The sequence below is a fragment of the Fusarium venenatum genome (genome assembly GCF_020744135.1).
Source record: "Fusarium venenatum strain MPI-CAGE-CH-0201 chromosome Unknown EDB82scaffold_2, whole genome shotgun sequence".
NCBI classification, from domain to species: Eukaryota; Fungi; Ascomycota; class Sordariomycetes; order Hypocreales; family Nectriaceae; genus Fusarium; species Fusarium venenatum.
The window spans coordinates 4,870,626-4,887,451 of NW_027072130.1; the positions used below are offsets into that span (position 1 = coordinate 4,870,626).

Here is a 16,826-nt window from a genome sequence, read left to right on the forward strand (position 1 = left end):
TGGGAAGCATATTTTACTGCGTTGCATTCATCTTATCTCTCATCAAATCGTTCTGTGGATATGTCCGTTGTTGTGCCTTTTCGATGATGTTGACGATGCAACGGCAGACAGGACATGTCCGTAGTACTTTTACTTTACTGTTATATCATTGTTTCAAATTATCATCAATCACAAAATAGAAATAACGACTTTAGCAATATATTCAAAGCTCGTGAACTGTCCTCAATTGATGTCCTTTCCTTGGTATGGAGCTATAGATAAACAATTGCCGAAGCGGCTTTATCGGATTTCTCAACTGCCTTATGAGGCGCGGTAATGATCGGCGATAAGCGAGATTTGTGAAGAGTTGCGGGATAACCCCGTTCTACCGATTACTCTTCGCTTCGGCCTTGTATGAAATCTTTACCGCTTGCAATCGAAGAGGAGTCTGTGAACGATCCTTACGACCGTTTGTTCATTGGTCCATTTTCGAGGCAATCCCATCGAAACACAATGAATGGTATAATGGTTGTCTAGTCGCTCTAGTTAGTGGAGGGTCGTATTGTAATTAAAGGGTTAGTGGAGGCCCGGCTTATCACAATTTACTGTAGTAAGCCGAGTAAGCCTCGAAGGATCAGATTAAGAACCAGGACTCTAAGACAATCTTGTTCAAGCACGTACCTAATTCTAAGTACATTTTGGATCCTGAATATGAAAATCAAGATACATACATTATTGAGTCCCATTCGTTTTCTTGTATTGTCTGGTCTGTCTTCTTACGCAGCCCTTCGCTCCTTCATTCGCGTCTAAGCTAAACGCTTTCACCAAGCTTTAGCTTAGTCTTACACTCGTTTAACTAAATTATTGTCAATCCTTAGTGTTTTTAGTCGATCTTTACCTTCACAATGCGTCTTTCTTCCTTTTGGCTAGTTGCTAGCCTTTCCAGCTCTGTTTTGGCTCTTCCTGAGGCTTCCCTAGAGCCTTGGGACATACATAGCAGCTGCGATCCTCACAAGGATATCATCAAGGCTGCTTTAACCCAATCGATCGAGCTAGCAGACGCAGCCAAGTCCTCTCTCGAGATCGTTCTCAACAAATTGCCCGACTTTGATACCGATAAGGACAGCCACATCCGATGGCAGCGAATCGCTACCCATATTCAAATGGCCTTTGGTTACAAGATTCCTTCAAGCCCCGGTCCCGCTGATCGCCGATATACCGAAGCTCTTCGAGGTATGTCCTATGTGGTTTTTGCTTGACTCTGATTCACTGACTAACACGTATCTGCAGATATCTATGCCAACGCAGTAAGGGTTCTTCCGAGTGACAAGAACAGCCCTGAACACGGCAACAACCCGACCCTGGCCGCACGCCCGGGTGCAAAGCCCGTGATCGCCTGTGGCGATGATGTTTTCCAGTGGTATGGACCCGAAGATGAGCCTGAGCCAGGAGTGGGCAAGGTCAAGGATCAGCCCCAATTCCAAGACAGGGTACGACAGAACAACCCATATCTAGGTGCCTTGTACTTCCAAGGCCGGTGGAAGTTCAGCCGCACGCAGATGAACTCGTTAGGGGTTTGTTTTGGAAACCGACAGGCCGTTATATCCGCGCATGATGACTTAATCATCATCTGTAGTGGCATGACTGCTGACAGTATGAAAAACCGTCAGTCTCCCAAGGATTTCAAGGCTTCGGTAACTTCCGGCACAAAACTTCAAAGCGGTCTCGTGTCGTTTCACACTCAACTTTGGCATGAGCTTTGCCATTGGTTTGGTGGTGTCGTCAGTTCTACTCAGCTCGAGCATAACATCAAGGATCACCCTGCCGTCAACAAAGATGGCCAAGTCTTGTACAAGGGAGCTAGCGGAATTCGGGCCTACGATGCTATTCCCGACCCAGGCTACCTTGCATCGAGAGGCTTAAGGAAGCAAGGTGCCTATGGTATCGAGAATATGATGGAGCTAGCAATGAAGCACAGGAAAGTCTCTAACCAATCTGGTCCTGACAAAGCTACCACCAACGCTGATTCACTGATGATCTTTTCATTGATGATGTAAGTTTTATTTTGCTGTGATTCACTCTAAATCACTTTCCGCCAGTGACTCACTTTAGACTACTTTTTTCTGACAGTGACTCAGGTACAACGATCAGTGGGACTGGACGGTATATGGCAAAGCTCGCGATTTGGCACGACTTACGCAGAAGCTTGAGGAGGCCAACAGGAAGAGAAAGGGGCAGAACCCGTAAACATTTATTGTTTGTTCAATGGTGTTGTAATATATAGGAATTGGTTCATAGACCCGTAGATAGGAGAAATGACTGCCCCTAAGGTTCACGTTACAAAACAAACAACAACCTGATAGTCTTATCTAAATAGCATAAATGATAATTTCGTCTACTGTTCTTCCAGCGGCTAAAACTCTGCAATTCTTTAAAGGAGGGGTTTCTGATAGTTGCAAACAAGTTTGTAGATGAGACTATCTGCACATCACTTTTTAGTACTTCAACGGTGCATCTAAGAGTTTATAGCACTTACGTAATATTGAGCACGTGCCTTAGAATTGACCTAAGTAAATAACAATTGGAGTCTGTTCTGTTTCCTTTCAACAACGAAGGAAATTATCCGAATATGGCACCCTCAAGCCCCGTAACTGATGATTCACCATGTGCCTCCCCTGAGTCTCCTGGTTATAGCATTGCATCACCTGGTTCACCAGGATCGCCAGGTAAATTCATATGGTTGGACAAAATATGATGTACGGCCGCTAACAGCTTCACAGTGCTCGCAACGGTCGAATCCCCGACAAGCCTAGTGGTTGAGCCGCTTGCTGATTGGAGAGATCATGTACACAACATCCCTCGCCTCCCTTCTCCACGACCTCGTGCTCTAACTCCAAATGGATTTCGAGAAAGCGACACCAACGATCAGCAAAGGCAGATTCCTACATTGTTACAGAATTGCTCGTGGTTCAAGATCCCGCCTCACCTTAGGCGCGATATCCTGAGACTGGCTTTTGGGGATCGACGCCTCCACATGGGCTTGAAGTTTGATGCCTCTCTTTCGCCTTCTTGGCACAGCTCCGGCATAGTTTGTAATCGAGTCTCCCCAGAGGAAGAGGGACCAATGACACGTGGTAGTCTCAAAGACGGTCCTTGGGTAGATGAATGTGATTCTCCAGATCAGGACACAGAGTCTATTGGGATAATGGGTTGGCTTTTATCTTGTCGTCAAAAGTGAGTAAGTGAGTCATGAACATGGCTTCAGTTACTGATTGAACATTTAGTTATGCCGAAACCATCGATATCCTTTATTCAATGAACACAATCTTGATCTACGACGAGGCGCTACTGACTCATCTTACTCAACTGATACTACCTCGTCGTCTTGCCCTCGTTACCTCTCTCGAGATTACATGGCCAGCCAATACGACCGACGAACTCGACCCTCTTGTCCATCGCTTGTCATTGCCACAATTTCCAAATCTCAAGCGCCTTTACATATCACTTCAAGCCCATGAGGGATGTGAAGCAGGTCTCAATCACGGTTCAATCACTAGTTTCCTTGCCGAGTTTGTCAGAAACAGGTCTGATATTATTGAGTGTGCCGTTGCATTACCTTTTAGGTCATTTGAATCCATTGCCCACCACCTCATACAGGTAGATTCTAGTTGGGAACGAAAAACATACAGCCAAATTTGGAGCTCTTTAGATGGCAGTCTGCATGCTGTAAGGCTGCCATATGTCGATAGTTATCCGAAGCCACCGTTCCAGTTGGGGCCTAACCCAGGTGCTGGATATTGGCTTTTAGAAGGCACTGCTGCACCCCTGACATGGAGATGGAGGTCCAACAGCCACGAGTGGACTGGTTTGTTTGCAGGATGGGAGGATTGGGGTGAGAATGCGGAGAATTAGAGGCGTTTGGCTGTTGAGGAACAAAGGTTTCCAACAGTGATTTTCGAATTGGCCAACATTGAAAGTGTAATTGAATGTTATCTTAAACCCTGTTTTATTTTCCGCCCGCAGACAAGCATGGTTCAAACACACTAGCATCTTTTCTAATCACTGTTCCTGTCAAAGCGCTGTGCCGTCCGCCACCACGGACATTAAAGAACATGCCTTGGGAATCTAGAAGTATGGAAATCTCCACCAAAAGCACGAAAATCTCAGTACCATCAAAGTATCGAGATTCTCATGCTGGTTGATCTTCATCTGTCGCAGATCCCCTGACAGGACTAGACCAATTATTGCAGCTGTTGGTCATCGTCAGACCTTTAAGCCACAAAACTGACTTTACTTGGCATTCTCGCATGCCTGGAATTTACACGGGTATTGCGCTTTGACTTGTCAGTCGCTCACATACCTAGGCACTTGGTAAAAACAACCCGGTTCAGGACGTCCCCTAGTGAACAAACCATGTCTAGAAATAGGAGTCATTTATTTGATAGTGGCAATTAAAGAACTGCCGAACAACAAGTTGATTCCTTTTCACGTTAACATCCATCAACCGGATCTACCTCATCATCTCCCCGCGAAAAGCACTGACGATAAGACTCAACTGCCCTAACTTAAGGTAGCATCGACCCCTTTTTAGCGCCTTGAAACCCGCATCATAGGCGTTTTTAGCGTCTGTTGTTCTCACTCGGACAAGGAGAGTTTCACTTGAGTCATTGCAAGTTCTGCTGACTGGCCAATGTAAGACATTACCAGTTCATCACAGTCCATGTTCCCTTGTCCTTGTCTTGGTTTCATTCCCATCCCTTCCCTCTGTTTAACTTTCTTCCAGAATTTAATCTTCTTTTATTCTACCGCTTCTTCTTCTTCTTCTTCTTTTCTTCCCTTCGCCTGTGGAGTCGAAAACTCCTCTCCATTCGTCATCAATCATGCACGATGGACTATAGACCGAATGTCATCGCCTCAATATCAATTACTTTGCCACTTGCAGCGACTGTCCTCGTACTTCGACTTTTTGCGCGACGGTCGACGAGGGCCGGATATGGAATTGACGATTGCTTGGCGGTAGTTGCCTTTGTATGTCAACCTGGTACTAACTTGACCTTGTCGCGCATCTTGGCTGACAATTAATTTCCGATCAAATAGATCGGAGCTCTTGGATACTCGATAGACAATATTGTTTGTAGGCGCACGCCTTTTTTTTTTTCTCAATGCACCATAAGTTAACCCTTTCGTGCAGGGCTAATAGGCTTTGGACTCGGTGTACCACTCAAAGATGGCCCAGCGCACCTCACCCACGACGAGCGACTCGAACGATCATATGTCCTGACGTGGATCAGTAGTCTCATGTACACGACTGCTATCGCCAGCGCAAAATTCGCCGTATTGACCTTCTACTGGCGTCTATTCAGATACTCGCATACACGAATCGCCATACAAATTGTTCTGGTCCTCTGCATCTTGTGGACTCTGGTGCGCATATTCCTCTTGACCATGCAATGCCAACCCACAGCCGCCTATTGGGACCTTGATCGTAGAGATACACATTGCCACGTCAAAAGTTCAATCTACTTCTTTTCTACTGGCTTAACCCACGCAGTACTCGACGTTATCATCTTGATACTTCCTGTTGTCGAGGTGTCAAGAATGCGTCTTCCTCTTGGCCAGAAACTTGCCGTAATGGCGCTATTTGGCTTTGGTGCTCTGTCTGTCTATCTCTCATTGCCTTCTTGACATCCTGGCTAATTAATAAACAGCGTCTGCGTCTTCACTGTACTCGTGATTCACGATGCTTTCATGCTAAATAGTGATACGAGGGATATGACACTGACGATGGCATACCATGGCGCTTTGAGTGCCGCCGAGATCAATCTCAGTAATGTTACAAGTATTTTCTTTCTGCCCTCTGATTAAAACTCAAATTGATCACCATTCAGTTTCCCTACCAATGCTACGGCCTGCATTCCGCGCCATCATTCCTTCGTCGTTTCTCTCTTCTCACAGAAGCAAACGGGCTGTCATAGACTCGGTGCTGGCTCCCGAATATGGCATGAAAAAAGGCAGCAACGCGACGGACATCTCGCACCAGGAAGGCACAAGCTCGGTTTGCGAATTTGCGATGCACACTGATATACCACCTGGCTACGACCTTGAAGCTTCACATGCGGGATGGAGTTACGGGACAGAAATAACAATATTTAGCCCATGGAGGCACCAAACGCCGCCTCCGACGATAAACGAGGGCTTGGACGGTATTCAGATATCAGAGGAAACCACGGTTCATGTTGAGAGACTCGGTGAACCCGGGGCTGATATGCCCGATTTGGATGATATTGAGAGTCCCAAATAAACTAATACAAATCGACTCGATTTTGCGACTAATGAATGTCATGAAACTATCTTCCTAAGTTATAGCTTTGAAGGGACCGAGGATGACTCGCAGCCACAGTCTCCGCCCGGCGCCTCTTCTTTTTTTGTCTCAACCAGGGTACTCTGATTGAACCTTTGCTCACTCGGAGGCACATCCAAGGCAGGGTTCTTGGTGAAGAAGTTGACGGGCTTAAGATGCACCTTGAGAATCTCTACTGGCATGACAGGAAAGTCTTCGATGCGAGGAATATGGTTGATGCCAAACTGCACCCACAACACAATATCAGACTCTGGCGTAAGCGTCTCGTTTCTCTCTGCCCAGGTTCTCACGCCAGTGCCGCCACGAGACTGGTTCGTGTACCATCCTCCAGCGTATAACTCGCGATCCCGGTGCGTGGTAACATAGATGTTATGGTCGCCGAACTCAGCGCGCTTGTGGACAAAGCTGTCTTCGTCACCCATGATCTTTTGGAATGGTGGGGCCTGGATCTTGTATCCCACTGGCTTTCCGTTGACAGGATTAAGGGAGTTAGGATTTGTGATTTTGAAGACACGGCTGAGATCGTAGTCGATGTCGAGACCAGCCGTTTTATCGACGGTATTTTCGATAACCTCATAGCCGCATCCGTGGGGATTCTTTTCTGGGTGACGGGGGATCTTGTGGGCTTCAGTGTAGGTCAACTGGTTTGTGTGGCCGTCGATCATGGGATCTACTCGTAGGGAGAAGATGTGTTGATGCACACCTGCAAGAACACCAGGGTGGACGACTGTACCGAATGGAACTCCCACCTTGTCCAGCTCGTGGTCAATCGGTTGAGTCGACAGGATTCCCGTCGCGCGGACTTCGTATGTGACTTCTCCAGCCTGGTTGAAAATGAACATGAGGATGTACTCATAGTTGGACACGGTAATGATAGACTGTAACACAAGCTCTCGCGAGCGAACCACCACAGCTCTGTCCGTTCTGTAGTTTGTGTGCTTCCATCCGATACCCGCATCTTGCTCATGGACGCAAATCACGTTCTCCATGGGCAGAGCGTTTCCCTTATCGTCACAGATTACCCCGCTGAGATACTGGATGCTGCCTAGACAGTCGCATCCCAGTTTGAGGTTGTTGGCAGTAGCGCCAGCACCGGCATCTCCCAAGTCAAACGCTGTCTTTTTATGGAAAGGATGTCGTGGATCGCCATATGGTACGCTCATGTCGGATAGTGATAGACGGTAGAATAGCGGGCGGTTGTCGTACTTGACGTTGTACAGCACCATTCCTTCGCGCTGGTTGAATCCTATACCTTCGGGTTAGCATTATTACCGGAAGCAACTTGATAAGTGTCGTAGCATACCAACAAAGAAGTTCCATTTCTGCCATGAAACAATGTTTCCAGTTTCTCCAACTGGCGTCACGGAGAAGCTCGGTCCCTCGGGTTGGATGACACGGAGCGGCTTGAGATCCTTTCGCAGCTCTTGAGACTCGGGAATGTACTCGTTTGCAGGCTTTGGCTGATAGGGAGCCAACGGCTTGGGCGTGTTATCGGCACCAGTTGGCAGCACATCAATGCGAACCACTTGGTAGTTAACACATTCAACAACAGGCGAGACAGGAAGAGGGAAGGCATAGTGGTTTGAATCAGCTTGTTCAGAATTGACTGGGTCGCGCATGTAGAGGAAGACCTGGTACATGCGAGCGTCGTCGTCGACACCATCAGATCCGTAGATCCAGGGATCGGCGCAGACAACTGTGCCCTCAGGAAGCTTGAGCTTTTCCAACTCGGCCAACACCTTCGGATCCTCGAGCGCAATCTTCTCGACCTGCTGCACCTCATCGTAGACAGCGTTGCTATGGATGTTCTGCCCAAGTTTCACATTGCTCTCGATTCTGCCAGTGGTCAAGTTGACAATAGCTTCATGAAATATGTCCTATCATGGCGTCAATCTCGGTAGTTGCACAATAAAGGAGCACTGGGATGCTCTTACTGTCTTGCGAATGTAATACGCGACAAAGACTCGTCGTTCAGGCGGCGAAGGGGACTTGCCATTGTCTAGCGCGTGCAGGTATGGCGCAAGCTTTTCCTTTGGTGGCTCGCTGAGCGTTATAACCTTAAATGATAGCGAGACGGACTCTGGCCAGACGCTCTCGATCAAGCGGGCAGTTGATTGGATTTCATCACCCGTCAACGGGCAAAGTGGGTGAGGAATTGAAGCCATGGCTTTTGAAGTCTGATCTAGAGAAGTGTTGTTGAAACGGAGAGATGCAATAATGAGTCGTTTCTTATTTATCCCCACTACTGATTGTCAACTATTACTGATGCGGAGCCTTCATACCCCAGAACTTGAGTGAATCATAGCGTCAGCACCATCTTCTCCAAACATTACCGCATTAGGAAGTAATTTAACAATTTTTTTATCGAGGCTAACGGACATGCATCAGCCAGCCAAAGTATCAGATTGTGAACTTCGTGACTCGCTGATGAGGGGACTCTGATTGGAAGGGATCGTCTTCGGGTTCCGCAGTGCAGTTGGCAAAATCCTTATCGCATGCAAGCGGTCTTGATCCCTGTCGTTGGGAATGAGGGGAAAGAAAGTGCGGAATTGTGAAGACGCCGCGAGGCTTTCGATGACCTATCGGCATACGTCAGGATGAGTGTTAAGTTACCCTCTGCATTGTCAGAAATTTGACAGGTACAACATCTCGATTATCCCCTAGATTGTAGACATGAAGCAAAAGCATAGGCAAATTACCGCAATAAATTAAGTATATGATCATAGAATATAATGGAGTTGGGGCCCAATGCTTATCCTATCGTGACTTGACAACAGATATCTATGCAAACGTTCCAGGCTGTTGTCCAAATATCTCTCCTTGAGGAAGCTTGAGTCTCGTACAAGTGTTGGCCTCACAACCGCTGTCGGCATTGTTTCCTATCCAGTTAACCGAAGCACCGTGATAACTAACCGCAAAGAATATCACAACAGCAGCAATTGCAATGCCAGTCTGCCAGGCTGCCGACAGTACATAGTTGTACTTTGCCCAAAATGCGAGATATCTCTTGCGAACAATAACCCATGAGATCCAGCCGGGTATAACAGCAGGCCAGACATACGCAAGGTTGTAGGGAGACCAGATGTGACCGCCGCTGAAGATAACAACGGGATGCAACTTGGTGAGGAAGTGCGTCTTGGGCAGTTTGCGTGTGGCATAATAGTACAACACAGGGAACGCCAAACCGACGGGAAACGCTGCGAGAAGGGCGGTGTACATTCCACCTTTACCAAACACGCGCTGCGGTGCAAGAGAGCCGAAGAGTACCGCTGCTGTGAAGTATGATTCAACACCGGGGCAGGTGAATCGGTCTTTTTGGCCACTCTCGCAAATATCAGGGATGTTGCGGATCTGGAAGTTCATAACGCCTGTGCAGACGAAGGCGGAAATGATAGCTGTTGTGTCGGTCAGTTCATGTCTAGATACCCAGCTTCTGCTAACTTACTTGCGACGGTTTGGCACCAAAAGGTTTGACGCTGAGGAATTTTGAGGTAATGTCCCAACTTCAGGTCATTTGCAAAGTCGAGAGCGTGAGCCACAGTCACGTATCCGAATCCCTTGAAGAAGTTCATCTAAGATATGGTCAGATAAGGTATATCATTAGGAACAACTGAAAACTTACTGCTAGGGCATTTCCTGGTTGCCATGCACCTCCGATAAACTCAGCCAGGACGTTGAACTCAACCTCGATACCGGTAGTAGCAAAGATGATTCCAGTGGGTACAGTGAAGATAATTGCAAGAGCAAGGCCAAAGAATACGGTGCCGACACTCGTGTTGGTAGGCCAGGCTGCGACAGATGCAATACCAAAGGCAACACCAACAATCTCCAGTGATGTCAGCCAAGTTCTTGGTTTTAAGATTGAGTACTTACGTTCAGAATCATATACCACCACTCAGGTACTTCACGGTATTTCTCCATGAGCCTAGTGTGAATATCCTTGAACTCGTTGACCTTGCTGTCCTTCTTGAAGCTCTGATACAAGGAAACAAATCCCAGCTTGATATCATTCCAGTGGTATATGGCAGCATACGAGATGACCGCACTGTACACTGCAAAGAAGTAGATACTGCAATTTGTCAGCTTCTGGTTATTTGGAGTTACGGGTAAACTCACTAGTAAGTAACAGACGAAGCGGCGATATGGACCTGACTATAAGCCTGATACTTCTCCACGTCGAGCAATCCACGATCGTCCAGAATCGATGAAACATTATACTTGGCGCCTGTGTTATCGAACATGGTGTTTGTGTTAATAGGCAGGTACCCCGTATTGTACGTGTTGCTCCAGTACATGGCGATAATGGTGATTCCTCCCAGAACGGCACCTAGAAACATGTTGAAAGTGACATGGAAGGGAACCAGCAGCGGATCGATGTAGTAGGTGGCGATGTTCCAGTCAAAAGTCGGCAACGGATTGAAACCTAGACCCTTGCTGACGCCAGTGATGGCTGCAAGGTTAAAATTATTTGGTGAAATCCAGGCGAGCCAGTTGAAAAGCGACAAGGCAGAAACGATAAGATCCGGGAACCAGAACCATACAAACATGGCGGCAAATGAGAGCATGAAGAAGCGATATCGAGACATGTTGTAGATCTTCTTAAATGGTCCTAAGACACTAGCATTGCCAGAGTCTATGTCTAGGTTAGCGAACAGTGGTAAATATGCGAACAGCTATTGAACTTGCCGTTATGAAGACTTTGGTTGAGGGCAACGGTTGCCAACGATCGAGGCCAGATGCAGAATGAAGGGTAAACTAGGAATCTACGAACCAGACCTGCGAGTCCAAAGCCTAGCAAGTTCATGGAGAGCTGTTTCTATTAGCCGCAGTTTGAAGCACCTGAGAAGCTATCTTACCGAAAGGCAGATCTGGAAACCAAAATCGGCCGCGAAAGGCAGATCGAAATACTTCTTCAGCCAGCTGGTAAAGATGATGTATCGTGAGTGAGGCAAGCTTGTAGACACGTTGGCCATGATCGATATGAGCATATGCTCTTTCTGGTTGAACTTTCCGGGGTTCAGCTGGACCTGAGAGCCGAACAAACTGAACTCGCCAACCGGGAGCCATTTCTCCCAGGCTTTGCCGAGAGGATACGAGAGGAGTTGGATGACTGGGGCTTGGAGACGAATACTCGGTTGTCGAACAGAGAAGAGCTGATTGACGAAGCTTTGTACGATGACGAACAATAGGCCGATGGTCCAGGCGCGGATGGTTCCAGCTGGTGTGGAAGGGTCATCTTTGTTGCTCACGACAGCTCGCACTTCTGGGTAAGGTGAGTTGGTTGTGAGAAGTGAAATTTCGGTCTTGATGTTTGAGATGGCTTCCTCGTTCTTTTCGGGGTTTTGGAAAAGTTCATCGTTGGCGATGAAGGATTGGAGACGAACGATGGACTCGGAACTGAAATTTGGGTCATGTTCATGGAAATAGACCAGTGTTTCGGCGAGCTGGGAGGATGTCAGAATACCCGCAGAGAAATATTGTTTGTGCTTCTCACCTTCTTCGCTTCGTCCAAGTCGATAGTACGACCATGCTCCTCGGCTTCAATAACCTCATCTGGTGTAGCACCTAAAAGTTGCGCTCTCGCAAGTACTGTGTCATCCTTTAGAGAAATTCGATCTTCTCGTCCCTCTGCATTATGAATCTCGTCCTCCGCGACTCTCTTTTCGGAAGGGTCACTCATATTAGCAAGAGCAAAGGGGATTATACAGGTTGTACGTAGGGTTTCCAGCAACAATGGCGATCGGAGCTATAAGTACCGTGGATCCTTGCTGATCACGACACCGTTGAACCGAATCGCGTTTTCGCTCGAAATGGATCCTGTGAAGGGAAAAAAAACTGCGGCCTGGTCTGAGATGAGTTTTTTCCCTAATGCCTGAGTCAATGGACGAATAATCGCTCGGGGCCTGGTTGGTATGGAGCTCTGAAAGCTTGAGTCGTTAGGTAAGAGTATCCAGTGCTCGATGGATGGTGTGCACGATCCATCCATGTATATCCGGATGGTGATTTTACCATTTTTATGTCTTGTATATTAAGCTTTCCTCCCTTTTCTAGCGAACCAACGAGCAGGGTAAGTATCATTTCGACAGGGCTGACATCAAATCAGTTTTGTTTTCCGTCCACTAAAGAAGCTTTGGCAGTACTTTCAGTGTCATGTCTACAGAATTTACGACATGGCAAAGTTAAATTGCGTGCTTCAAAGTGGAGGCTGTCACCGAGTCGGGCCGTACGAACCCCATTATATAACCTTTATTACAGATCACGACTTCAAATCCTGGTACAAAACGATCGATCTCTTGTTTGCTATTATTTGTCCCAACAGGTACTTCATTCCTCCATTTGTCATCTGTTCAGAATGCTACCCTATGGTCGCTCCGAGAAAAAGAGAAAACAGATGGTAATAACGGCAAGATTGAATCTGTACAATGTACTAACTCATTTCTTTGATGTTTTGCTGATCTTTTCTTGAGAAATAATACCGTAATATTCCGTCAAATTGGTCGAGAAAAGCAAGCCGACTAAGGCACGTCACAGGGCCTTGCCGTGTCAATCACTTCTATATATCATCTAGCCCAGATGACAAAGGAAAGAGAGGATATCATCGATTTGCTCAAGTCTCAAGTTGCCTTACCCATACCCCGCTGTGGCTGCCTTGGTCGTCTTACTTTTCTCGACCAATTTAATGGAATATTACGGTAAATCTTCGTGATAATGCTAATTTTTCGTGGCGTTGAGGCTATGTTTACCGTACTATTTCCGATTGGCCAACTCATAGCTTTATCTTATCAGCAACTGACTTTGATGACTCATCAGACTCAATGATTGGGCTACCCTGAACTTACACTGACTGATTCGGGATACATGTTTTACGTCGCGCAACATTGAAAAGGAAGAACTAATGAGTCTACTGACGCGTGTACGTGAAGAGTTATCTATATCTCGTCACAACTGTTTTGATTTCAAGTATTGGTTGGTACTTATTATCTTCACAATGCGTTATGAAGTGTGACCTAGACTAATGCAATGTGTGGCATTTATAGCTGTAGTATAGGTAACGAAAAACAATTCCAAATCATAACCGTGGATGAGGTATCTGCGCTAATAAATCCAAGATGATAATATTTTTGCCCAAAAACACCATTTTGACCATAAAACTTGGGTAGCCAGCCGAGTAATTTTCACAAAATGCCGTCCCTAAATCTGCGCCAGGGTATAGAAACCATTTGCCTCATCACTCACGTAAACCCAAAAAAGAAACAACATTTACCCGGGGATTATCCTAAAGCAACAAAAGAAGAGAAAAGAAACGAAATGAGACCGTAATCATGGGCGCGTCAAATTAAAACACGTGTGAGAGTCTGTCAAGTTCCCTTTGAACCATGACTGATTGGACTCTGGCTTCACGTTTGGCGTAGAGGAGGCCACATACGTTGCACAAGGTATGGGATCCAAAGGGACCTTGACGCCACTTGGGAGTTTCTTGTGTGAAGCAAGAAGTGCAACATGGACTTGACTCGAGTGATCTGGGAGACCTCTGTCGCGGATTAGTAAACGTGTTTTATGTTATGACAGGGGTTGGACTGGAGCTTACGGAATGCCGTCTGAGTCTGTTCCGCCACGTACGCGCTTCATATGTATCCCTCATGCTCGCCCTGGCAGAACGAGATCTGACTGAACACGCTGGAGTGGCCGGTGATTGCATAGATGGGGCGCGGGAGCCAGCCTTTAATTGTGAAATTGTAGGCTTGCAGGCTAACGGGCTTGGAATGGTTGCATTCTGGAATAAGACGACGTCGCAGAGAGGCAGACCCGTGTGCTGGACATCCTGAATGCTGTGTCGGACCTAAGACGGAATTAGTTATTGAATTCGGTAACGGATGAATAAAGATGCGGGGAAATCTTACTCGTCGACTGGAACCCGGAGGTCTCCGGGCGAAATTACAGCGTCGGGGTGGGAAAATGCTCGACTCCAAAGGATCAACTTGACAGGGGTGAGAGCGCTCGCGTCTTCTGCGGATCAAGGCAGGATTGCTCGTCTTGGTGAGGGATTGCGGTTGTTTCATTATGGATCCGGAAGTCATAATGAAAGAGGGACATATAGGGAACTCGATCTTCAAAACAAAAGGGAGAACCTTGGGATCGAGCGCTTCTAATACCCCCCTCTCACCCCTCTTTTTTTGTTTGTCTCCCGCTTACTGTACACTCTAGGGCTTCTTTGGTGCTAAAGCGTGACGAGAAGCCAATCTCGCCCCAAGCTACCCTTGACGATCACTACGTTATTGGGTGCTAACCTGCAGGGACCCTGAATAAGGGTCCTTTCGCGGGATCCGGAGTAAACATGCCGCATGAGTTTTGCTTGTTGAGCTTTGCATTGGTCTATTAACTTTGTTTTGATGGAGCATAGCAATTCTACACGGGTAACCAGACATCCGGGGCTTTTTTCCACAATCCCATTCTTCCTCCCTCGACATTTGAGTTTTCACCACCTGGTACATAGCAAAAATGATCATTTGCCCCAGCAACACGACCAGCCACACTCAATAAGCTGGACTCAACAGTCTCTTGCAATTTCTCACTCCCTTGCTGAGCCTTTCTTTCCTTTGCTTTGTTGGCTACGAGACATCTTCTCGTCTCATGTACGCTCAGGCCTGTCCCTCACAGCACCCTGGCATGATGAAGAAGGCTTTTCCATGCTCCTTGCATACCTAAAAATGGCCGTTGCTGTGCCGTTTCTGCCTGTCTCTCAGCGCCCCCAGCAGTGCAACATAGGTTACCTTATCGCCCAGAAATAAATGCACCTGACTGCTGCAGCCATCATTACCGACGCGTAAGCCACGACTCCTCCCTTCACAAGGCCGCTTGCCTATTGGTACAAGTGTCTACGGCTGAGTTTTCCTATGTGCAACACAGTGTTTTCCACCCTCTCGGACTGACGGAAGACAGAAATGCAACGCCTGATTTTTTTTTGTAAATGTGCGACCCTCTTATTCTTTGCCTCCACTGCCCAACACTATGTAACACTGTGTGCCCAAAGCTTCTTAACAACTCGGCATTTCATATTGAGAAGAGTTGCTTATTGCTAGGTAATGAGGGGTTGAGCCATGGCATCCAGCCACTGGCTGTATCGTAGTGAACACAGTAACCATGAAGGGTAGAAATTACCGGCACCAAAGATTAGCTTCCCAAAGCGCCGGACTCGTCCTCCCACTTGGTGCTTCTTAGCTTTGTTGTGCCTGTACGGCAACGTCAATTCGCCCACATCGTTCCTCTAGTTCAACCGGTCGAACCTTTTGGATTATCTCCACAGCGGACTACATCCGTTGTTTCAGACCATAATCTGAAGACAGCTTCTTTACTTTGTTTTGTTAGTGCAGATTAACAATGCCAAACACTTGCTGAGAACAGTTGTTTTCACAATTGGCGGTAGTAGATAAAAGATCTATCGTAGTATGTAGATCGAAAAATCTAGACCTTTATAGCTGAATCGTTATGGGGAAATGACAAAGTTATTCTAATGATGTGCAATCTTTTCAAATCTGTCAAATGAACCGTTTCATGGACTTTAATGCTGAGAACTCCTGATATTTTGTTTGGTCCCCGAACCCAATTACACCGCAAATACTTGTCCGACACCGTAATCCTGTAACGCTGCAAAATGTGAAGAAAAACGTTCCGTCCAGACACCTTCAAATAAGATCATGACTCAAGATCAGCACGTGCTGGACTATATGTCCACCTCGATAGTTCAAAATTGGTGCGGGCAGTTGGAACCTGCTTAACTTGAACAGCCAGTGGGATTCAAGTTATGATTGTCGTGAAGAGGTCGGAGACGGTGCCACGGGTACCACGACTATGTCCTCCGGTAAGTATCGGTGATTTACCTTTCGACCGCCTCTTGGCATAGATTAAACCGCAAACGTTGCAGAGGGTCCGGCGTCCACCAGGTCCCTTACGCCACCTAGGAGTCTCTGTCTCGTCGCAAAACGTGCATGACCGACACGATCCAGAGGCCTTGGCTGGCTCTGATTTCGCCTGCCGCGAGTATACGGTCTCCTGTTCAGAGACAGATTCCTCACTGAAGCACGAGCGACTAACGTGATTCCTCTTCAGACTTTGACGACGCCGTTCAGTGTGCAGTCTGGGCGGATTTCGAGAAGGCGTCTGTGTACGTGGTTGGGAATGAAGTTGTACATCATATGTGTTTTGACTGTCCGGCTTTGCAGTCAGGTTCGATGAAATGGCCTTTGTCTGAAATAGCGGGACATCGTAAAGTGGCTGGCCAAATTGTTCAGGGTCTTCACAGCTGTGCTGATCCTATAATCACGTGAGTACACAGTTATGTGACATGAATCAAGAGATTACCCACGTCCTGCTGGGTCGCAGATCTTGCTATAATGAAATAATTCTGCTGGCCTGGGCGACTGAGCTTGTTCATCTTGACTGCGCACTGATCTGGGCTCTTCCAGAAGGCAAAAAGGTCACGGATTCA

The 16,826-nt window shown here is 47.0% G+C and overlaps 6 protein-coding genes across 6 annotated transcripts; 3 read left to right on the forward strand and 3 right to left on the reverse strand.

Annotated features, from left to right (window-relative positions):
- Positions 1 to 852: 852 nt before the first annotated feature.
- Positions 853 to 2,226, forward strand: EDB82DRAFT_445220 (uncharacterized protein; the record flags this gene model as incomplete). The annotated part of the gene is made up of 3 exons (XM_025734716.2): positions 853 to 1,212; positions 1,270 to 2,032; positions 2,118 to 2,226. Exons 1-3 carry the CDS (start codon positions 885 to 887, stop codon positions 2,224 to 2,226), a joined length of 1,200 nt encoding a protein of 399 aa, XP_025585494.1. The 5' UTR covers positions 853 to 884.
- Positions 2,227 to 2,588: 362 nt separating this feature from the next.
- Positions 2,589 to 4,021, forward strand: EDB82DRAFT_498776 (uncharacterized protein). Its single transcript, XM_025734717.2, has 3 exons — positions 2,589 to 2,705; positions 2,760 to 3,213; positions 3,264 to 4,021. The coding sequence occupies exons 1-3, from the start codon at positions 2,609 to 2,611 to the stop codon at positions 3,889 to 3,891; spliced, it is 1,179 nt and encodes a 392-aa protein (XP_025585495.1). The 5' UTR covers positions 2,589 to 2,608; the 3' UTR covers positions 3,892 to 4,021.
- An 845-nt stretch (positions 4,022 to 4,866) lies between these two features.
- EDB82DRAFT_545457 (uncharacterized protein) lies at positions 4,867 to 6,280 on the forward strand (the record flags this gene model as incomplete). The annotated part of the gene is made up of 5 exons (XM_065609435.1): positions 4,867 to 5,007; positions 5,077 to 5,113; positions 5,180 to 5,636; positions 5,688 to 5,818; positions 5,868 to 6,280. The coding sequence occupies 5 exons, from the start codon at positions 4,867 to 4,869 to the stop codon at positions 6,278 to 6,280; spliced, it is 1,179 nt and encodes a 392-aa protein (XP_065464797.1).
- A 29-nt stretch (positions 6,281 to 6,309) lies between these two features.
- EDB82DRAFT_169327 (copper amine oxidase) lies at positions 6,310 to 8,587 on the reverse strand. Its single transcript, XM_025734719.2, has 3 exons — positions 8,275 to 8,587; positions 7,644 to 8,217; positions 6,310 to 7,586 (listed from the first exon to the last, which is right to left on the reverse strand). The coding sequence occupies exons 1-3, from the start codon at positions 8,503 to 8,505 to the stop codon at positions 6,340 to 6,342; spliced, it is 2,052 nt and encodes a 683-aa protein (XP_025585497.1). The 5' UTR covers positions 8,506 to 8,587; the 3' UTR covers positions 6,310 to 6,339.
- A 351-nt stretch (positions 8,588 to 8,938) lies between these two features.
- EDB82DRAFT_169375 (OPT oligopeptide transporter protein-domain-containing protein) lies at positions 8,939 to 12,188 on the reverse strand. Its single transcript, XM_065607111.1, has 8 exons — positions 11,835 to 12,188; positions 11,197 to 11,784; positions 11,027 to 11,150; positions 10,457 to 10,973; positions 10,214 to 10,409; positions 9,963 to 10,166; positions 9,786 to 9,912; positions 8,939 to 9,735 (listed from the first exon to the last, which is right to left on the reverse strand). The coding sequence occupies exons 1-8, from the start codon at positions 12,018 to 12,020 to the stop codon at positions 9,122 to 9,124; spliced, it is 2,556 nt and encodes an 851-aa protein (XP_065464798.1). The 5' UTR covers positions 12,021 to 12,188; the 3' UTR covers positions 8,939 to 9,121.
- A 3,947-nt stretch (positions 12,189 to 16,135) lies between these two features.
- On the reverse strand, positions 16,136 to 16,772 carry EDB82DRAFT_475009 (uncharacterized protein; the record flags this gene model as incomplete). The annotated part of the gene is made up of 2 exons (XM_025734723.1): positions 16,136 to 16,651; positions 16,704 to 16,772. The coding sequence occupies 2 exons, from the start codon at positions 16,770 to 16,772 to the stop codon at positions 16,136 to 16,138; spliced, it is 585 nt and encodes a 194-aa protein (XP_025585500.1).
- Positions 16,773 to 16,826: the final 54 nt, after the last annotated feature.

Bases quoted from the DNA above. Each gene is read 5' to 3' on its own strand.
- EDB82DRAFT_498776 (XM_025734717.2), top strand. From the start codon at position 2,609: ATGGCACCCTCAAGCCCCGTAACTGATGATTCACCATGTGCCTCCCCT. The intron at 2,706-2,759 runs GTAAATTCATAT...ACAGCTTCACAG, and splicing joins TGGTTCACCAGGATCGCCAG to TGCTCGCAACGGTCGAATCC. The intron at 3,214-3,263 runs GTGAGTAAGTGA...TTGAACATTTAG, and splicing joins CTTTTATCTTGTCGTCAAAA to TTATGCCGAAACCATCGATA.
- EDB82DRAFT_169327 (XM_025734719.2), bottom strand. From the start codon at position 8,505: ATGGCTTCAATTCCTCACCCACTTTGCCCGTTGACGGGTGATGAAATC. The intron at 8,218-8,274 runs GTAAGAGCATCC...ACGCCATGATAG, and splicing joins CGTATTACATTCGCAAGACA to GACATATTTCATGAAGCTAT. The intron at 7,587-7,643 runs GTATGCTACGAC...CCGAAGGTATAG, and splicing joins GAAATGGAACTTCTTTGTTG to GATTCAACCAGCGCGAAGGA.
- EDB82DRAFT_169375 (XM_065607111.1), bottom strand. From the start codon at position 12,020: ATGAGTGACCCTTCCGAAAAGAGAGTCGCGGAGGACGAGATTCATAAT. The intron at 11,785-11,834 runs GTGAGAAGCACA...ACATCCTCCCAG, and splicing joins ACTTGGACGAAGCGAAGAAG to CTCGCCGAAACACTGGTCTA. The intron at 9,736-9,785 runs GTAAGTTAGCAG...CCGACACAACAG, and splicing joins TTGGTGCCAAACCGTCGCAA to CTATCATTTCCGCCTTCGTC.